Source organism: Musca autumnalis, unplaced genomic scaffold (genome assembly GCF_047663935.1).
Source record: "Musca autumnalis isolate F117 unplaced genomic scaffold, ASM4766393v1 scaffold_5, whole genome shotgun sequence".
Lineage (NCBI taxonomy): Eukaryota > Metazoa > Arthropoda > Insecta > Diptera > Muscidae > Musca > Musca autumnalis.
Window position 1 is genome coordinate 24,348,989 of NW_027412088.1, and position 20,279 is coordinate 24,369,267.

Below are 20,279 nucleotides of genomic sequence, written 5' to 3' on the forward strand. Positions count from 1 at the left end.
AACTGCCGCAAAATCTGTGCTTGGGTACCAAAAACCACCACCTAAACATCTATTGTACGATCAGGAGTGCCGTAAGTCTACTGCATTCAGTAGCAACACGAAGCGCGAAAGAAAAATATCGGGAGAAGAGGAGAAGCGTATTTTTAGAAGAAAAAAGAAAGAGCAAGAACAACGTGAGCGTGAGAAACTCGAGATGTTCAGGAGTCAGAATGAAGTCCGCAAAACACCAGACTGAAAGGTAAAGAGAATCTGCTAACTGATACAGATAGCGTACTGAGGATCTGGAAGGAGCATTTCATAAAGCTCTTAGTATCGAATATGGGCGGCGATGAAGATACACCAGAACCAATCGCAAACGACGACGTTGAATGTCTTTCACCTAGCCAAAGCGAGGTCATGACAGCAATTAATCGGCTGAAAAAACAATAAAGCAGCAGGAGCTGATGGGCTGCCCGCCGAACTGTTCAAGACCGGTGGCGAAATGTTGATAAGGAGTATGCATCAGTCAATTACCGAAATTTGGCAGGAAGAGAGCATACCTAACGACTGGAACCTCAGCCTCCTATGTCCCGTACACAAGAAAGGAGACAAGACGGTGTGTACAAACTACAGAGGCATAAGTCTGCTCCCAATCGCATAGAAAGTGCTGTCGAGTGTGCTGTGTGAACGTTTAAAACCCATGGTCAATAACATAATCGGGTCATACCAATGCGGTTTTAGAACTGCTAAATCGACAATTGACCAAATCTTCACACTGCGCCAAATACTGGAGAAGACCCACGAGAGACAAATCGACACATACCACCTGTTCATCGACTATAAGGCCGCCTTCGACAGCCCAATTCGATCAAAGGTGTTTCAAGCCATGTCTGAATTTGGTATCCCTGCAAAACTTATAAGATTATGCAGGATGACATTGGCTAATACAAGATCAGCTGTTAAAGTAAGAAAGAACCTCTCGGAACCTTTTGAAACAGAACGAGGTTGCAGGCAAGGTGACAGCCTATAGTCTGACTTATTTAACATTCTATTGGAAAAGCGAATGTATATACCGATAGTGATAAAAATAGCACTATATACACTAAGGATATAATGTTACTGGCCTACGCAGACGATATTGATATAATAGGTCGATCAACTCGATCCGTAACAGCCACCTTTGCGAAAATTGAAAAAGAGTCTGCCAAGATAAGACAAAGTTTATGGTATCAACACGCAAGACGTCCAGTAGATACGGACCAACTCTTGATGTTCAGAACTACAATTTTGAGGTAGTAAATTACTTTATTTACCTCGGCACCGCCATAAATAAAATGAACAACATCAGTTTTGAAATCAAAAGAAGAATAATATTGGCCAACATATGCTACATACTTTGGTCAAGTAAACAGTTTAAAAGTAAAACCACCACTCGTCAAACAAAACTTACACTCTACCAGACACTGATACTACCCGTACTTATGTATGGATCTGAAGCAAGGGTACTTACGAAAGCAGATGAGGCAGAACTTGGTGTGTTTGAGAGAAAAATTCTTCGAAAGATTTATGGACTAATATGCGTTGACGGTGAATACCGACGTCGTATGAACCACGAGCTATACCAGCCGACCGACATCGATATAGTAAAACGTATCGAACTGCAACGATTGCGTTGGCTTGGCCATGTCAGCAGGATGGATAAAGATGCCGCCGCCAAAAAGGCATTTGAATACGAGCCACTCGACGGTATACGCCCCAAGGGAAGGCCAAAGCTTAGATGGAAGGACCAAGTAGAAGAAGATATCAAAGAACATGGCATACAAAATTGGAGAAGTAAAGTAAAAGATCGGTGCGTATGGAAATCTATTCTGAGTTCGGCTTATGGAACAAGACGTTCTGTTTAATATAAAAGCCATCTAAGTTAGTAAGTGTCACCAGAAATCAGAAGTTAGGTATTTCCTGGCCATTAAACGTCGACGAATAAAAAGTTAAATAAGTAGTTACGACTTGAAGTACCAAAAGAGTAACTACTTATTTGTCGACCTACTTTTTAGGTACTCAAACCTAGAACTGGGATCATTCTCATCTAAAACTTGAAACCCTTTAGTGAAATATTATTTTTTCCGAGTAGAAAAATTAAATCCTAAAATGGCAACACTAAAACGTGCCAAACGAATGCCTGCCTGTTAGCCTCCCTGTCTGTCTTTTTGTCTGTCCGTTTGTCCAATTCGTTCGTTCATCTTGACGCAGACGTATGACGTATCGTCACACAACACAACATGTGAATGGAGGGCTTAAGGCCCCGCAAATGGAAAGACAGGCCAAAACATAACACAAAACAACGACAGCAACAACAAAACTTGAAATACTCAAAAAAAAAACGGAAAACGTTACAAGTACAACAACAGTACTTTTAGCCATACTTGGATAAGGCAACTACAACAACAACAAATGGCCAACCAACCAAACAACATCAACATCTCTCCATAGTAAATATAAGAACCCATACGCCACACGACAAGAGAGTTGAATGGCTGGCTGGCTGGATGGCTGTGTGACTGACTGACTGAGCAGGAAGCCAACCATTTCAAAATGAAAATTTTACAACAACAAAAAAACGGCATAGAATACTCACGAAGAAGAAGAACGGCAGTGATGAGAGAGAGCAAGCCAGAACAGAGAGTAATCGCCGTTAACCACGCCTTAGTAATATTGACAAATTTACGGCAGCCAGTGTTGCGTGTTGTTGTTGGTGATAAATAATAAAAACAAAACAAAAAAAATATGAAATCTTCTCCCTCTCGTGTATGAAAATGAAATATGAATTCCCATAATCATGGGAGTAAGGGAGATGGCCATATATGTTTATCGTTGCAACTCTTCTAAAACATTGTAACCTAATGCCATCTCTATTCCTTTCATTGCGTTGAAGATTTCTCGTTTGAACCAAAGCCTTGGTCGTATGCAACCCCATTTGCAACATCCAACCTAACGGACGAACTTCAAACTTGTCTGTTTCCCTCTCTCCATGATGTTTGCCGGTGTGGGCTCAAGTGTTTTTGGGAGTGCGATGGTGGTGGTTTATTGGTGTTGTATTCCATGGTTTTCATTCATCATCAAACTTAAGGTGAGTCGAGTCGGTTTGCTTTGTACGCATGTCTCTCGCTATTGTCTGGTCGTGTCGTCGCCATCTGTGTTCAGTTCATGTGCGTGTGCATTTTGTTTGTTTATATCACAACAAGTAAAGGTGTCCGTGTGTACGTTCGAAGGTGTTGCAAACTCACTCAAACAAAAAACTATCACACGCCTTGTCGTCCGTCATTTACTAAAAGCCCGTTTTTATAGTGGACCCCAACCGGTAAACAGCCAGCCACTGATAACGCGCTACACACCACGATCGTTGTAATGTTTGACATGGAAATCGGGTTTTCCAACAGAATCCCCCCAGTGTTCTATTGACAAAAGTGCACAAAAGAGAGTAACACAAGTCGTCTACAACAAAACGTCCGTCACACGTCGTCGTCGCATGTAGTTCAAACGCCGATGATTGATACGGCAATGCGTTGTTACTAGCGCAAATAGTGAGTGCGGTGCGTACCACTTTTTCTTCTTGTGCATGCAACCGCGGTCGCAGTGAACGTTGACGTTTGCGCTATCGGTGTTGCAACAGAGGCAGCCGTAGCGCTGTAGCTTCTGCTGCTGATTGAGCAAAATATCATCACTTCTCGCACAAACATCATCATTTTTTCGGATTAGATATCACACAGACTTAACCGCGGGCAGTTTATGCGAGATTTCTCGGTGTATGTCAGTCACGTCATAGTCACTCCACTTGTAAATGTTCGTCGTTCGTGCAAAAAAAAAAAAAGAAAACAAAATATGAAAAATACCACCAAACAATAAACAAATGAAAATTTACCGTCGCCGTGTTTTTGCGTTAAAGTGAATTTGCGAATAAATATCATCTCCTACAAAGGCTTAAAAAGCAACGGAAGCAAGCTCAAAGGAATATAAAGATTAAAAAATAATAAACAAAAATACTAAAAAATATTGCAAAGTCTATAAAAAATAAATAAAAAGCCCGCTTCCTAAAAAAATTAAATTAAAAATATATATGAATTATTAAAATATTCAAAAAAGTGCTCAGAAGTGTTTAGTTACTGAAAAGTGTTTATCCCCCCGCCTGCAACTCAATATCAAATTTATTTATTTTTAAATTGTTTAAATATAAACACATAATTTAAAGAAATTATTTTATATAGTGCAAAAGTTTTCACTTCCTCACCACATCAAATGGAATAACAATTTTAACTCTCCCGAAATAAAAACCGGATACAGAAAAGGATATACAAACAGTTTTTGGGGCGTTACCAATTTTTTTTATGCAAAAGGTAATAACTAACAAGTGCAAAGGAAAAAAATTAAAAAAAAAATAATACAAACTGATTTATTGAAAATGCCAAAAAGAAATGAAATTAGTTGGCACAAATAGCAATAAGAATTAAGGAATGTCGAAAATCCACAAAGAAATAAAATATAAACCGAATATTTGCAAAATATTAAACAGTAGCCGGCGGGCGGTAGAATGGTTTCCTTGAACCACTCCTATCTTTACAGTAATTGAGGCCATTACTGAATATTTTCAAATGACTTTAAATTAAAAACTACTAAATCAAAGATTAACAGTTTGATTGAGTCGTCCTCTATGTGGAAAACAATCTTATTGGGAAACAAATAAGAATGGGCTATAGATAGGATAGACCGGCCCTGGCATAGCCTACCCCACTAACCGTAGGCATTAACTTCTCACTAATCAAACTCCATTTCGAAAAAAAATAAAGTTTACTTTATTGTTGTTTTTTGACCTTTCTATGTTGAAAAAAAATAAAGTTATTCTTTCCACATACCTGGAAGTATATTGGATTTTCTTTTTTTTTTTTTTTTGATTTGACGCGAGGTGTATTATCAACCTTAAAGGATGGTTTTCAGGAAGTATGGATGATTCAGAAAGTTAATAACATAACAATAGTCCGAAATAATTGATATTAGAAATCACGAAAAATTCAACTTTAAGCCATGAAAAATGATTTCCGTCGCCACATTGGTTTGTAATACCTAAGGAATTAAAACTGTCTAAAATAAAATCATGATACCCTCAAACTTTGCACATAGGCTCTCTCACACCGCTCACAAAAATTTAAACATTTTTAGTAAATGTGCAGTTTAAGGACATGCTTTGGATTGTTTAGAAAAATTGTCAGCAGGTTGTCCTCGCAGCTCATATTATGATTGTTGAGCACGATATTGAGTATGCGATTTAATCCCATTCAAAACAAGTAAGAACGGCGTTAAGTTCGGCTAGGTACAAATTGTTATACCCTCCACCACGAGTTGTATTGAATTAAAATGAAACAATTAGTTTCCTTTCGTTTATGAAGAAGACTAAATACCAAATTTCAGCAAGTGCGGTAAAACAATGTGGCTAACCCTCAAAATACCGAAAATCGGGAGGTATCGTTCTATGGGGGCTATATGAAGACGTGGACCTATACCGACAAATTTCTGGGGAAAATTTTACACCGCCAACGATGTCCAAGTACCAAATTTCAGATATTTCGGTGTGATAATGAGGCTAAAACCTTTAAAATACCGAAAACAGGCTGGTACCGTTCTATGGGGGCTGTATGAAAACCTAGACCGATATAGCCCATTTGCAATACCAAGCAAGCTTTGTTTTTAAATTGTAAATGTGAATTACACTAAAAATGATTTGTTTCAAATAATTTGTTTGAATGTAACCGCCACTTCTTAATGTAATAGCCTGATTGAGTGACAGCGAAAAAGATGTAAACGACACAAATTACCGTTATATTGAAGATATTCCATAAATGATTTATTTTTTTTTTTAATAGGATTTAGTAACGGAACTATACCAAAATTTAATAAAAAATTTTGGTTAGAATAAAAGTTATTCATTAAAAACCGTCTCCTGTAAAATTTGCTTTTTGTCGCTTATACCTTTTTCGCGAAAAGGTCTTGATATATACTTCATAGGGTCTCCGATGAATATTTCGATGGGTTACAAACGGAATGGCAATTTAATTATGGTGGAGGGTATAAAAATCACGCGGGAGATTTCCGAAACGGAAATGCTATTTTCTATACCCTCAGCCTTAAGGCTAAGTAGAAAAGACATTGAGAAGACCAAAATGTGCCTCATTGAAATAATGGTTTTAGAACCCAAATATGTGTGGCCGAAATCCGTTTCAGACAATTTGGAGTCAATTTAGCCATGTACCTCCGTCTGTCGGGCTGGCTGCAACGCACGATTAACTTTTGAACCAATCAACCGTTTTGGTTCTCATGTTTTGTCTATACATAACTCAGCTCCGAATATGGACTTTACCCTTCGGGCACAATAAGACAGAAGTCTTAAAATATTAGCAAAAATTAGTAAGTAAATTAGTAAGATTCCGAAACCCTGATGTCATCAGCTTTTGGTGCATATCTTTCCTGGCAGGTACCGTTATATGAAGCTATATCAAACGGTATATGTATATTTATTTTTTTTTAATTTATCAACAAACAGTTCTAAGAATTTTTGAGGAGTGGGGGTGGTAAAATTGGAGTCTTTCGAATTTTATGTCAAATTGAGAGAACTATTACGATGTGTAATATTTGAAAGAAATATGTTACTTCCTTCGAGAGTTATCCTGCACACTTTTCAGTTCCTGAGCAATGATCGCAAGAAGTGTAGATTTGGCCCCGAAGGTTTGGCCGCCAGGACTACCTGTTGTAAAAAACGATCCGAGAGCTAGTTTTAAATTGAAACCAAGGGCCGTCATGGTTTCTTGAAGCTTTTAGGCCATTATCCTAGGAAGTATAGACTAGCCACCAAAAGGAGAGGAGATCTTAAAATTAACTTTGTTCGAATTTTGTGTGGGAGGTACTGGTAGAAATATAACGATGGGCAAAGTATGGTCCAAATCGGTTACTGCCTTCGAGAGTTATAGTGCGCATCATTTTAGAGAAATGGTTCGAACTTGGGCTATCCTCGTCCAATCGATCTCTGGTATTTTGGAGATTTTAACTGGATTTTTCAAGTGAATATCTTTGTATTTCCGTATCTCCCCCACAAAAGTTAAAAAATGTTAAGAACATTTGTGCGCACGATAACACTTGAAGGGAGTAACCGATTTGGTCTATACTTTGCACACCGTGAAATTTCTAGACATAGATGAGGTTCCTATATGGACACAATCAGTCCACTCCTTCGGGTACCTCTCACACAAAATTTCGGAAAAGTTCGGTTTAAGACCTGGTCTAGAATCGCTTTGATTTTTGTTGTAAAATCTTGTATTCACTGCCTCCCATACGACGGTGCAAGTTTCATCAGGGGAAAGTCTATATTTCCTGAGAAAATAGCCTGAAAGGAGCAAAAACCCCCATGACGCGGTGTGTAGTATGTGGAGCGAAAGATAACTCTCGAACGGATCTGCCAATTCGGTCCAAAATTCGGCCTTCGTAATATTTGGTCTAAGCTTAATTTAATTCCGAAGATAAGCCACATCGGTCCGAACATTCAGGTAACTCCAAAAAAAAAAAAAAAAAAAAAAATCAAAAATGTTCGGAAAGATTGTGCGCAGGATAACTCTTGATGGGAATGACCGATTTGGTCCATACCTTACACATCCTAATATAGATCAGGTTCGAATATGGAGTATATTTGTGGACTTTCTCGGATACCTCCCACACAAAATTTCGGATGAGTTCACTTTAACCCCCTGTTTTCGTAACTAATTTTTGTTCGTTCGTCTATATTCGTAATAGTTTAGGCATCCATAGCTCAGCCACAAGAAGACATACATACCTAATCTTTCGTATACCCGTTCCATAAATCGTTACGAATTCCTCATTTAAAAATCAGCGCTCTACATTTGCGTTAAAGCGAGTAAATCGATCTACAAAATTTGACAATTCGTGTGAGAAGAATAAACATTTTTACAAAAACAGGCTCTCGAATTACTTTGATTTTTGTTGAAGCAACTTGCATTTGTTGCCTCAATTACGACAATAAAAGTTTTTTCAAGGGCAAGTCCATACTTCATTAGCAAACAGCCTGAAAGGTGTAAAAAACCCCTATGGAACCATATGTAGTGGCTAACACGATAACTCCGGAACTGATCAACCGATTTGGTCCAAAATTTGGTCTTCTTCATGTTTTGTCCAAACTAAGTTTCAGTTCGAAGATGGTTTATACCGGTTTACAACTATCGGTACTTCCCCCAATACTTATAAAATGTCACTAAAACAGTATGCGCGATATACATATTTTGAACGTGCAAATAATTTGGTCCAACCTTTGGATCTCCTTATATTTTGTCCAAATTTAGTTTAGTTTCTAAAATGGACCATATCGGTCCTCTCCTTAGGCACCTCCCCCACAACAGTTCAATATTTGTGTCTAAGTGCAGGTTACCGATGCTGTTCGTTGTGGTTCTGTTTAAAGCGATATTATGTTCTCTAGTGGACTAGTGGATCATTAAATCGACTGGACGTCCACCGTGGTGCAACGCACGCCATTATTGCACTCTTAACGCCCGTGTTCGATTCAAGTCCAGCTAGCATAAAATCTTTAACGGTGGCGAAATACCCCTAAGTATAATGTTGGCCACATTTCCTGAGTATTTCAGCCATGTAAAACTTCTCGGACTCGACCATAAATATATAATTGATATGAGAGAAGTCTCCCTTGTCCCTTCTGGGATGTTTGTGGAAGAATTATTATTTTAAATTGATTAAGCGGTTATGGCCACTTACAAATTTCACAAAATCGAAATTTTTATTGGTTCATTTTAAAGTACAGGTAGAATAGAATATGTTGCAAAATTTCGAGTCGATCTGACAAAAATTAGTTGAGATATGAGCGTTAGAAAGAGAAAATTCATTGTGATTTGTATGTAACATCGATGTTTGAAACGCGGGTTTCTCAAAATGATATTTTTGAATGCGGTGCCCATTGTAGCTCGAAAACGGATGATCCGATCTTTATATGTTTTGTGGGATTATTATACACATAAAAAGGTTGTTATTAAGCGAGAGACATTAAAATCATTTTTGGCGGATGTATGGCAAAAAACCATAAATTTTTAAGTTAAAATCGAAATTTTGACTTTAACAGTTCACATTTTTTTTAAATTGATATTTTTTAATTCCGTTTCGCTCAAGTACAAGATTATTAGGTCCCAAGTACAAGATTATTAGGTCCTTAATGATCCCACTAAAACATATACTGCTCGGTTTACGCTGTGCAATATTTTTCAACAAAAAATTCCGAAAGTAGCTCAAGGTGTGATCCATCAGAAAAATAATTGTAATAAATGCACGAAAAATGTGCTTAATAAGTGACCATAAACCCTTAAGGGAACAGTTTCTGGGTCGGGTTATATTTCTAAGAGGTTATCAATTGGCCAACGATAAGGGTAAAGTCGACGTCAACAGACCAACGTCGGTTCAAGACCTCAAAGATGGAATTCATGATTTTGCGATTTGGATTGGCAACATTGCATGAAATGGTGGTCACTTGAATGATATTGTTTTTCATTATGAACGACATATTTTCGTCTTTATTATGAAAACATATCCCATCAGTTATCTCCAAAAATTGCACCAAAAATAACGCTTCTTATTGGAAAATTATAGAAAAATAAAGGTCCACTTGTTTCAATTGCCGCCACATAAATGTTCCAATAGATTTTATGTGACAATTTCATTTCAACCAAGACAACGACACAAATTTTTAAAAATCATAAATTCTATGTATGTAAATTCCAAATTCGAAATCGTCTACCGTAATTTTATTTGGAAAAACTTCTTCTTTTTAGCCGAATTTAAATTTTTTACTAATGTGTATCAGAAGACATTCAAAGGGTCAAAATCTCATTTAATTTATCTATGATAGATTTAATTTTTAAATCCGTGAAATAATCCTGAATATGCTCTTAAAATATTATTTTTCGTTTTAAGAAGTTTGTTGTTGTTTTTTCAAATAATAAATACTTTCACCCCTTTATATTTTATTATCAGATAATTGAAACATTTCATAGGTATCACATTATTGTTATCACTCCAATTTCTCCTCCTCCTCAAATTACAATTAGATTTTGAACAAATCGATTTGGCATCACTCCTCCCATATAACGGCTATTATCCTTTCTCATAACAAAAATAAATCAATTTTGACAACTTAATACTGCATCAACAGATAAAACTGATAAAGATATCGATATCTACAAAGGCACCCTCCCCCCAAAAAGACAACAAAGCAACTGCCTTGGTGTGTTACAATTTGATCGTGGTGTCAATGACAATGCACCCAATGCCATAAATAACACCCATGGACATGTTCCAAGCTGAAAAAGATCAGGGGTCATCTACAAGAAACGAAAATTGTTACATCTAAGATTACATCTCCATTAGAAACGATCAGCAAACAACATTAAAAAAATTATCTAACAACTTAAAACAGCTCTAGACTGTCTTTCTTATCGCAGGTTTTGTGACTTCTGGCATGGAAAACAAAACCGGCCGGCCATTTAGACAATAAAATAAAATCCAACAAGTCATATGGGCAAAGCAAATGAGTGGTTGGACGGACAGACAGCTCGTAGTTATGTATGAACAACATACGACATAAATGTTGTCGTCGTAAATGTCCCGCAAATGTGCCGCTGCTGTATGGAAGTGTTGTTCTTCTTCTGGTTTTCTGTTGTTGTTGTTTCTAAGTTCAAAGATTTCTTATCAAGTTTTTGCATCTTTTTATTGCATGTTTTCGAATTAAGGGTCACCAACAAGCCAGCCAACACCAACAACTTGGTGATGAACGGACACATGTTGCTGCTGGCTGAGTGGCGGGCTGTTTGCTGGGATGGCTACTTTTTTCGGCCATAAAAGTTTCATATCAAACTAATGAATTTGCTTCCCAAAAAACGCACATTTGACTTCATTTTAGTGAACACCATTTGCATGTGGATTAGGTGTGGCAGGGATGAGCCAAGGGAGGGAGAAATTATCGTAAATATCCAAAGTCGAAGAAGAAAAGGAAGAATACCTTTTTCTTAAATGAATGTCATAAATTAAGTTGAAAATTGTCAACATTGTGGACACATTACATGTACCACCAAACAACAACTACATTAACTCCGCCAACAAAAGCGCTGAACCAGTTGAAATCCCATGAGCCGGCAAAACAAGGCATCGTTTGGCAGCATTAGAAGTGAAACCAAAAACTGATCGCCTGATTGTGAGCCGTATTTTATGATCGAAGCTTGTTTTGCTTTTTAAGTTTCCTTGTTTTCAATCGTTTTATTTTTTTTGGGAAGGTCGCCAAACGGTGGCCGGCTATTTGGAGAATTCATGTCAGTGTGTGAATTTATGGAATACACCTTTTAGTCACCTTGGTGGCGCTGTCCAGAATTTGTGAGTTTTTGGGGGTCAATGCAACAGCAGTGTGTGTGTGGGTCCAAACAAAAAAAAACTGAAACACATTAAGAAATTGAAATCGAATGTGTTAATACCTGCCAGCTTTATTATTACTTCCGGTTGGATTTTGTAGTTTTAGGATGAGAATTTTTTGTGGTGTGATTAAGCTGTGAATGATTGTAGTGCTGGGAATGATAATAACAATCAAGGAATATGATGTTATGTTTAGTTCTTCATCGTCTTAGGTTAAAACAGGACGTCTGTTCTTGAAGTTGAACGTAGACTAGAAATGGTTCGATTTTGTGCACTACTCCAACTGGCACCAAATTTTGAGGTGGCTTCCTACACATGAATTTCCGTTAATGTTTTAAACCCCCCTTTCTATTGCTTCGTACCAAAACACTCATTGAGCTGAAGATATTTTATGCATTTTAAGATTACGACCCAACCTAAAACTTTTACGCTTAATAGCCATTGCCGCCAACCCTCTTTGTCTAGGCAGAGTGGTCAGCAGATTTTAGATTTTTTTTAAATACTCCTCCTCTGCTTTCGCAAGATACCATGCTTCTGAACCATGTATCAAAATGGGTAGTGTCAGTGTTTTATACAGAGCAATTTTCGTTGAGGTTAGTTAAATTTTTATTAAATCCTTGATCAGTACAAAGTGCACACAGGGCAGCCTTCTGCTTATCTTTGACGTTGGTATTTATTTGTTTCTTCTGAGTCAAACTGTTGGGACTCGGCATGAAAAAGTAGGTCCCATATAATTGAGCCAAGACGAATCAGCATGCACTCATTGATATAAGAAAAGGCTTCCTTTTCTCTTCGGGGGTATTGTGGGAACAGGTTCCAATCATCGGATATGCATGCATACATACATCCATACATGAGGTCACCCAATTCATATTAGCTCAATGACACTACTTACACTCCTTGAGGAGAATGTTTTATGGCCGAAATACTCAGGAAATGTTGCCTAAATTACCTTGACGGGTATCATACTCGTTCCGTTCTTCTTATCACAATTTTTACTTACCAGGTGATTCACACATTTTATCATCAATTCCAGTCACAAAGTTCCAACGTACTTCCTCAACTTAAGGTAACCACTAATAGTAACTGGCGCCCAACGTGGGGCTGCAGTTCTTTTTTTAATAAAATTTTAAATTTCTTAGCAAAATTATTCTGAAATAAAAAAGAAAAAAATTATCAGTGGTGAATTTAAATGTCCTATTAATAGATTCCTTATTTTAAAAAGCTTGTTCCTTAAAAGTTCTAGTCCACTAAAGTTGGAATTTCACTAAAACTTTGTACCACGTCCACACCTTCCAATATTTTGAACTAATTTATTGGTTTCCTATCGAATACCATTTAAAAATTAACAAACGACAAAAATTGAGGATTTGAACAAGAAAATTGATTTCAGAGCTATTGTGCGACGTAGTCCATCATGGAACTGGATGTGATTTTGGGAGTCATCGCACACACAAGCCATTTTAGTTCGTAACCGTAGAATTTTGCAAGGAAGCATGTCGTTGTAATTAGAATCACAAGGACTACCTTCAATGAACTGCACTCCGCAAGGAGTTGTTCATCTTAAAACTTGATTTAATTTTGAGAAAAATATTGCGAAGGCTGGAAGATGGATGTCAGTCACTCCTTTCGATAGTTATCGCACTCACTAGCCATTTAAGGTGGACACTGTAGGATTTTCTAAAGCTTTTGGGCCATTATGTGAGGAGGTATAAACTTGAGAACAAAAAAAAAAAACAGTAAGGAAAGGATCAACGTCGGGCGGGGCCTACTATATGATACCCTACAACACTGTGAATATGTAAAATATAAATCAGAGCTATATCCAAATCTGAACCGATTTCGATATAATTTGGCACATTTATTTCTAGACCGAATTCAGTCACACATTCCAAATTTCATCGAAATTGGACATATATAGCGTGTTTGGTGCAGCAAATACGTGAAATCGGGCGAAAATACATATACAGTAGAACTTCGTAATCCAAGGGACCCGCTGTTTTTTACGAATTATCGAGAACTTCGAATTAGCGGGGTTTAAAACCGAAGGAAATGATTTTGTAGGACCGGCAGTTTGTTACGAATTATCGAAGATTACGAATTATCGAGGTACGAATTATCGCGAATCTACTGTATATGGGAGCTATATCCAAATCTGAACCGATTTTCACCGAAAGCAACATCGTTCTTCTTATGGCTTAAGAAATGTAGTCCCCAATTTTCAGCTGAATCGGATAAAAAATTCGACCTGTACGTTGCGAACAAAAATACATGGACAGACGGACGGACATGCATAAATCGACTCAGAAAGTGATTATATGTAGGTCCCCAAAAGGAACATGGGTCTATTTCGTTTCCTTTTGTATCTTACATACAAATGCACAAAGACATAATACCCCTTACCACAGTGCGGTGTAGGTATTATAAATACGCAGTTGAAATCAGGATCACAAAGACTACCTTCATACAATCCTCAAACTGCTCTTCAACTGAATTTAAGCAAACTTTTAAACCTTTGTGAGGGATGTACCCGAACGTGATCTCCGATATAGTCAATCTTCAATCTAGATTTATGTCTGAGAAAAATATTACGATGTGCAAAGGTTGGATCAATGCCATTCACTCCTTTCGACTGTTAAAACCATTCGAGAAGTTTTGTGAGGGAGGTACTTGAATGTGTTGTCCGATATAGAGCTTCTTGGAAATTGTTCTATGCGCAACGTTTATACCAAAATCGTCAATTCGTATTGCTTATCGGTTATTTTAGTTGGGGCATTACTTGAGAAAATATGAACATGCCCCCGAACGGCCATAATAGGAGACCGGAGGACTACCTGCTGTTAAAATTTCATAACAATTCAAAAGGTGGTCTTCAACTGCACTTAAACAAGTAAAAAAGTATCTGTCGGCTTTGCCGACAGAGATATACCCTCAGCCTGTGTGGATTGAAATACTTCTTTCCCCCAAAAAAAACTTATGTACTTTTCCAAATTTTGGGCGTATTAACCAACAAAAATATGGATAGGATTAAAACTCAAATATTTGCGGAGATATCGATAGATTGGACTCTTTTTACCATACTAGCCTACGAAAAACATAATATAGCTGTAAACAGGGCCACTAGGAAAACCTTTACCAACTGTCCAAAGGATCCTCGAACATACCGTTAACCACACAAAAATGTTGAACATTTGTGATAGGACCCAGATAGGACGCAAATTTGAAAATAAACTAAGTTTCGATAATATTTAAAGATTCAACGTCTGGACCAAATCGGTTGCTACTTTTATGACATATCGCGCGTACCACTTTAGCGAATATTTTCGAACTTTTGTGGGGGAGGTACCGGAAGGAATGGACCTATAAGCATCACCTTCGAATTTCATCTAATACTCCAAGAAAAATTACAATATCCAAAGTGTGGACGAACGCAGAATTCGGTTCGACCTCTCCAGCCACTACATATGGTGCCATAGGGGTTTTTTTACAACATTCGGACTGTTTTCTCAAGAAGTATGGACTTCCCCCTGAAAAAAAAAAACTTTTACTGTCGTAATTGCGGCAGCCAATGCAAGTTGCTTCAATAAAAAGCAAATCGATTCGAGAGCAAGTCTTAAAATGAATTTATCCAAAAATTTGTGTGGGAGGTACCCGAAAGAGTAGACAAATATAGTCCATATTCGAACTTGATGTACATCTAGTAGATATATTAGGATGTGTAAAGTATGGACCAAATCGGTCACGAGTTATCGTGCGCACAATTTTTCCAAACATTTTTGAACTTTTGTGGGGGAGGTACCTGAAGGAGTGGACCGATATAGTTTATCTTCGAACATAAACTAAGTTTGCACAAAATATTACGAAGGATACATTTTGGACCGAATTGGTAGATCCGTTCGAGAGTTATATTGCGCTCCAACCACTACACACGGTGTCATAGGGGTTTTTTCACCTTCAAGGCTATTTTCTAAGGAAGTATGAGCATGCCCCTGATAAAACTGGTCCGTCGTATAGAGGGCAGTGAATACAAGTTGCTACAACAAAAATCAAAGCGATTCGAGAACAGGTCCTAAACTTTTCCGAAATTTTGTGTGGGAGGTACCCGAAGGAGTGGACCGATTGAGTCCATATTGGAACCTCATCTAAGTCTGGTAGAAATTTCACGATATGCAAAGTATGGACCAAATCCGTTACTCCCATCAAGAGTTATCGTGCGCACAAATTTTCTGAACATTTTCAAACTTATGGGTGGGAGGTACCTGAAGGAGTAGATTGATATGGCCCATCTTCGAACTTAAACTAAGTTTGGACAAAATATTACGATGACCAAATTTTAATTTTGGACCAAATCGGCTCATCCGTTTGAGAGTTATCGTGCGCACCAACCAGCCAGACAGACAGACGGACGGACATTGCTAAATCGACTCTAAATTGTCTGAAACACATTTCGTCCAAACATACTTGGGGTCTAAAACCATTATTTCGATGAGGCACAGTTTGCCCGTGTGAAAGTGTATATGAGTCAATATCAAAAAAAAATAGTTTCCATGAAGCCAAGGTTTGCACTATTATAATACGCGACCTATTGCTATTTACCAGTAACTATGACCATGGCTAGATCAATTCAAGTGTTTTTGAACAAAGCTCAAAAATTTGGCAAAATAATTTAATTTGCGTGGAAGTTATGACCGCGCAAATGAATAAAAATAGAATAAAACGTTGAAGCTAACGAGGTTTTTACGCTGCTATTTGATTGCTGATTAAACCGTTCAAATGACGGACATATGAGTAATCTACTGCCAAAGGCCAAATTTAGTGCGATATTTCTTCTAAAAAACATATTTTTTGGGTACAATATTTACAATATCCTTTTGATTGTGCTGGTACCCCGCAATATTTTAGTTTTTCGGCGGTCCGGATCATATAAATTATAGATCGTGAAAATCCATCCCCTAGAACGGCGAAAACAGCAACTGCAAAAACCGACAAATGTGCGAAAAATGTTTTTGAAAATATCGCGGATTTAGTCGAATTTTCTGTATATCGTTTTGTTGTCAATGAAAAAACTGACAAATCACTCGCGGTTTTGCGAAAACAACGGTTTAAAAAATTTAGTGGCATGGGAGCTGTATCCGATTTATCCCAAAAATAGTGTGTGATGCTACATCCACGGTTCTTGATGGATTTGATCGAAATAGGATTAGATGGATATATTTTTCCACGGTTGGTAGTGAAATCGGATGCGCATAAAAAGTGTATGCACTTTGTGCAAATTATAAGCGTTATACAGATTGGTGCACAATAAACTGCAGACGACGCTACATCTTAGCGGCCAAAGTAAATCCTGGCAAATGTGTACAAATTAAAAGAGAAGAATTCGCCGTATTGATAAACCGCATGCGCATCAAGCGATTTTGAGGATTTCGCGATTTACACGCATTTCAAATGATACAGTTTTATTTGAAGATTATACCGCATTCAAAGGAACCCAACATTCACTTGAACGTTACCCATATCTTCCGCTAGATGTTAGCGTGTACTCGAGAAGTGATTAGAATAAAAAACGTGATTTTTTGCGTGAAATTTAACTGAAATAGAAGAATAACTCCGACCTAATTTTCTTACATTTTCTTCAACTGACTCACAAATTTTTTTATTTCTTTATTTTTAATTCTTTCTTAATTTCCGCGAAAATTTACAACTTTGTCACTAATGTTATGGGACCTCAGTAATCATACAGTACGTAGGAAGCCCTTAATTAAAATGTTTCGCAATATAATGAGTAGAGTTGTTTTAGGATTTATTTCTTATTATCAGAATTAAAACCGCCATAACTTTTGCGCGCAACAACCAAAATTAGTATCTCGAACAGATTTGAGAATCGGAATTTTTCCCAATCTATGTACCAAAAATCTTTCATGTAGCTTAAATTTTTTTTTTTACATTTTTTTTATGGAAAACTAAACAATTTTGATATTTCCTCATATACCCTTTCTAGTCTAAAGGCTGAGGGTATAATTAGTGAGAAACAAATGTTGTGCTATTTTTTTTTTTTATCTCATGTGGTTTTAAAGTTTATTTTCAATTATATATCCGCTTACAGTGACCTCAAAAAATTGTCCATTATTCTGATAAATTCCAATTTTAAATTGTTTTGTGCGTGAGGTTTTTTCACCGAATCACCTTATAATTAAGATTTTATGTGATCTTATGTAGAAACTCATCACGCTATGATACAGGAATATGAAGTTGTAAAAAGTCATAACGCTAGTGCATATACCTTGTTAGCCTAAAGTTTTAGGGTATAAAAATTAATAGGTTAATTGAGGGGTCTTTTTGCTCATCTCGGACTGAAATTTACATGGATTAAAAACATTTTTTATAGGAAGGCTTTATGGATAAATGCTATGTCAATCATCGAGAGACAATTGGGCCAGACTTTGTTCACGGCTGAAACACTATGTGGCGCTCAACATTAGACTGAACTACGTTAATTGAGCGGTATTTTTTGCCCATCTCAGAGCGAAATTTCGGTGAACCGGAAATATTTTTTATATTCTTTTTTGTAAGAATCACCCAGATACAATTTGGGTAGACTTTATTTACATCTGAAACACTATTTGGTGCCCAACGAGGGATTGAAAAAGTTTTTGCAAACATTGCATTAACTGATTTTTTTTTTCTCAATTTCGAACAACAACACTTTGCAAGTTGAACAAATCTATTTTTTTTATCTGCACTTAATTTCTCTGAATAAAAAAAACATGCTTATAAGGTCTATAGTGCGATTCTGCGACAAAACTACCAACACATTTTTAGTTATAATTTCTGGTAAATGTGGTGTTGTTTGTGACCAAAATCAAGTAGTCGCTAAGACTTACAGATAGTTGCGTTATTGTTATTAATTTTATTTCTAACTTTCAATTCAACATTTTTAATAATTTTGATTTTAATATTTTTGTGAGTAACTACTAACAACGTTGCAAAATTGAAATCTCGAATATAAAAGTAGACTATAACTCTGTTCAATCAATTTAACGACGAATAAATATTCTTCTTTTCTAATTGATAAAAGTACAAATGAAATGAAAATCATTATAAATAAATGATCAAAAAAACAATGAAAATGGACTCCTATAAAATATTATAATAATACTACAAAATTCTATCGAAAATGTAACGAATAATTCAATATTTACTAAACAGAAAAAATGTGTAATTTTCTACTTACAAGGATGTGATAGATAACGTTATCGAAAGTGTTGAAATCTATAAAAATAAAAATAAATATTTAAAGTGAAATTATTAAAAATTAAAACAATATAAAAATTAAAATAAAAAATAAATTAAAAAATGTTTTTTTTGTTTGTAAATGTTTTCTTTCAGTTCCAAATAAATAATTTTTGTTGAAACAAATTAAAACAAATATATCTTTAAAAGTGTTTAAAATTTCTAAAAATACAACAAAAGTGACTCGTTTTAAATTCCCAATTCGCCGTCATTTCAATTCAACGTCGTCGTCACAGTTCCTGCTGCTGTCGTCGTCGCCGTCACCACCACCGTCGCTGTCATTACAATCCGTCAAAATCATACAAAACAACATCCTGCCGCCGCACTGCCAAATAAGCATCGTTGGAACCAAACCTCGTGATATCGCAAAAGACGCACATGGGCGTCTGTACCGAAGAGCGCCCTGTGATGCATTGGGTAAGTTGAAGGACTTGAAAGTTTAAGAAATTAATAAATTATTACTTGATAGAAATAATAAATAATTATTAGTTGAGAGAAATAAAAGTTCCACATATAGTAATCGATTTATGGTGTTCTTTAGAGAGCACACATTTTCTGTGACAAATCGAGTTGGCTAATGATTTGAATAAAGCTGTAAGGTTTACTTATAGAAAGTCAGAAGTTTTTCAATTCTGAAGACAAACGCAGAGAAGAGATATTGCAGGAGCAAACATTTTTTAGAACAAAATATGGTATTTTGAAAGTCTGAAAATGTATATTTTTGCTTCAACCATAATGATACGAAATATATTGTTGGATCAACAATATATGTTTTCAGAAATCGGCTCGAAAGCTAACGCACCAATTGGCTTATATTTTTGTGGGTTTATTTAGGATATGTATAGGACTAAATGTTAGTTCTTCATCGATCGATTTATTTAAAAAGAAACATTTGGTTGTTTTCAACCATATATTTTGTGGCAGGCACCATAATGATACTCAATATATTGTTGGATCAACAATATATAATTTCAGATTTTTAAAATATTTTCTTTATTCTGCGTGCATGAAAGTCTTCTTATTGAAGACTTACAGACAGGTGTTTTTATAGAAGAATAGAAGGTTTTTTTGGGGGGGACATGGGGAGACATGTCGTGGAATTCTGTAACTCCTTTCTAAAGTTACCGATAAATATCGGTAAAATAAAATGATAATATAATTTCGGTAATTAACGAAATTTTTCGGTAAGTTAGCGACCAAAACGAAGTGTCGTAAATTTCTACCGATAGCAACAGTGTTGTCAACTTTTATTGATCCTTCTCATTGATAATTTCGCGTTTTAATTTTACCGATTTTCGATATTCACCGTCAACGCAGATTGGTCCGTAGATTTTTCGAAGAATTTTTCTCTCAAACACACCAAGCACTGCCATGTTGGCTTGCGCAAGTACCCAGGCTTCGGAGCCATACATCAGCACGGGTAGTATCAGTGTTTTGTAAAGCGTTATTTTTGTTTGACGAGTTGTGGCTTTGTTTTTAAACTGCTTTCTTAAGCC

The 20,279-nt window shown here is 36.5% G+C and overlaps 1 protein-coding gene across 8 annotated transcripts in view; it reads left to right on the top strand.

The window, feature by feature from the left end:
• Nucleotides 1-3,058: 3,058 nt before the first annotated feature.
• The window catches only part of ap (apterous), a 117,751-nt gene continuing 100,530 nt past the window's right edge, over nucleotides 3,059-20,279 (top strand). For 5 of the 8 annotated variants that reach the window (XM_073989203.1, XM_073989208.1, XM_073989206.1 and 2 more), the window contains exons 1-2: nucleotides 3,088-4,370; nucleotides 18,880-19,200. In XM_073989203.1, coding sequence (XP_073845304.1) covers nucleotides 19,162-19,200 — 39 coding nt within the window. In that variant the 5' untranslated portion in view covers nucleotides 3,088-4,370; nucleotides 18,880-19,161. Of the gene's footprint in view, nucleotides 4,371-18,879; nucleotides 19,201-20,279 lie in introns of all 8 variants that reach the window. The other 3 variants (XM_073989211.1, XM_073989204.1, XM_073989205.1) reach the window with 3 other exon arrangements.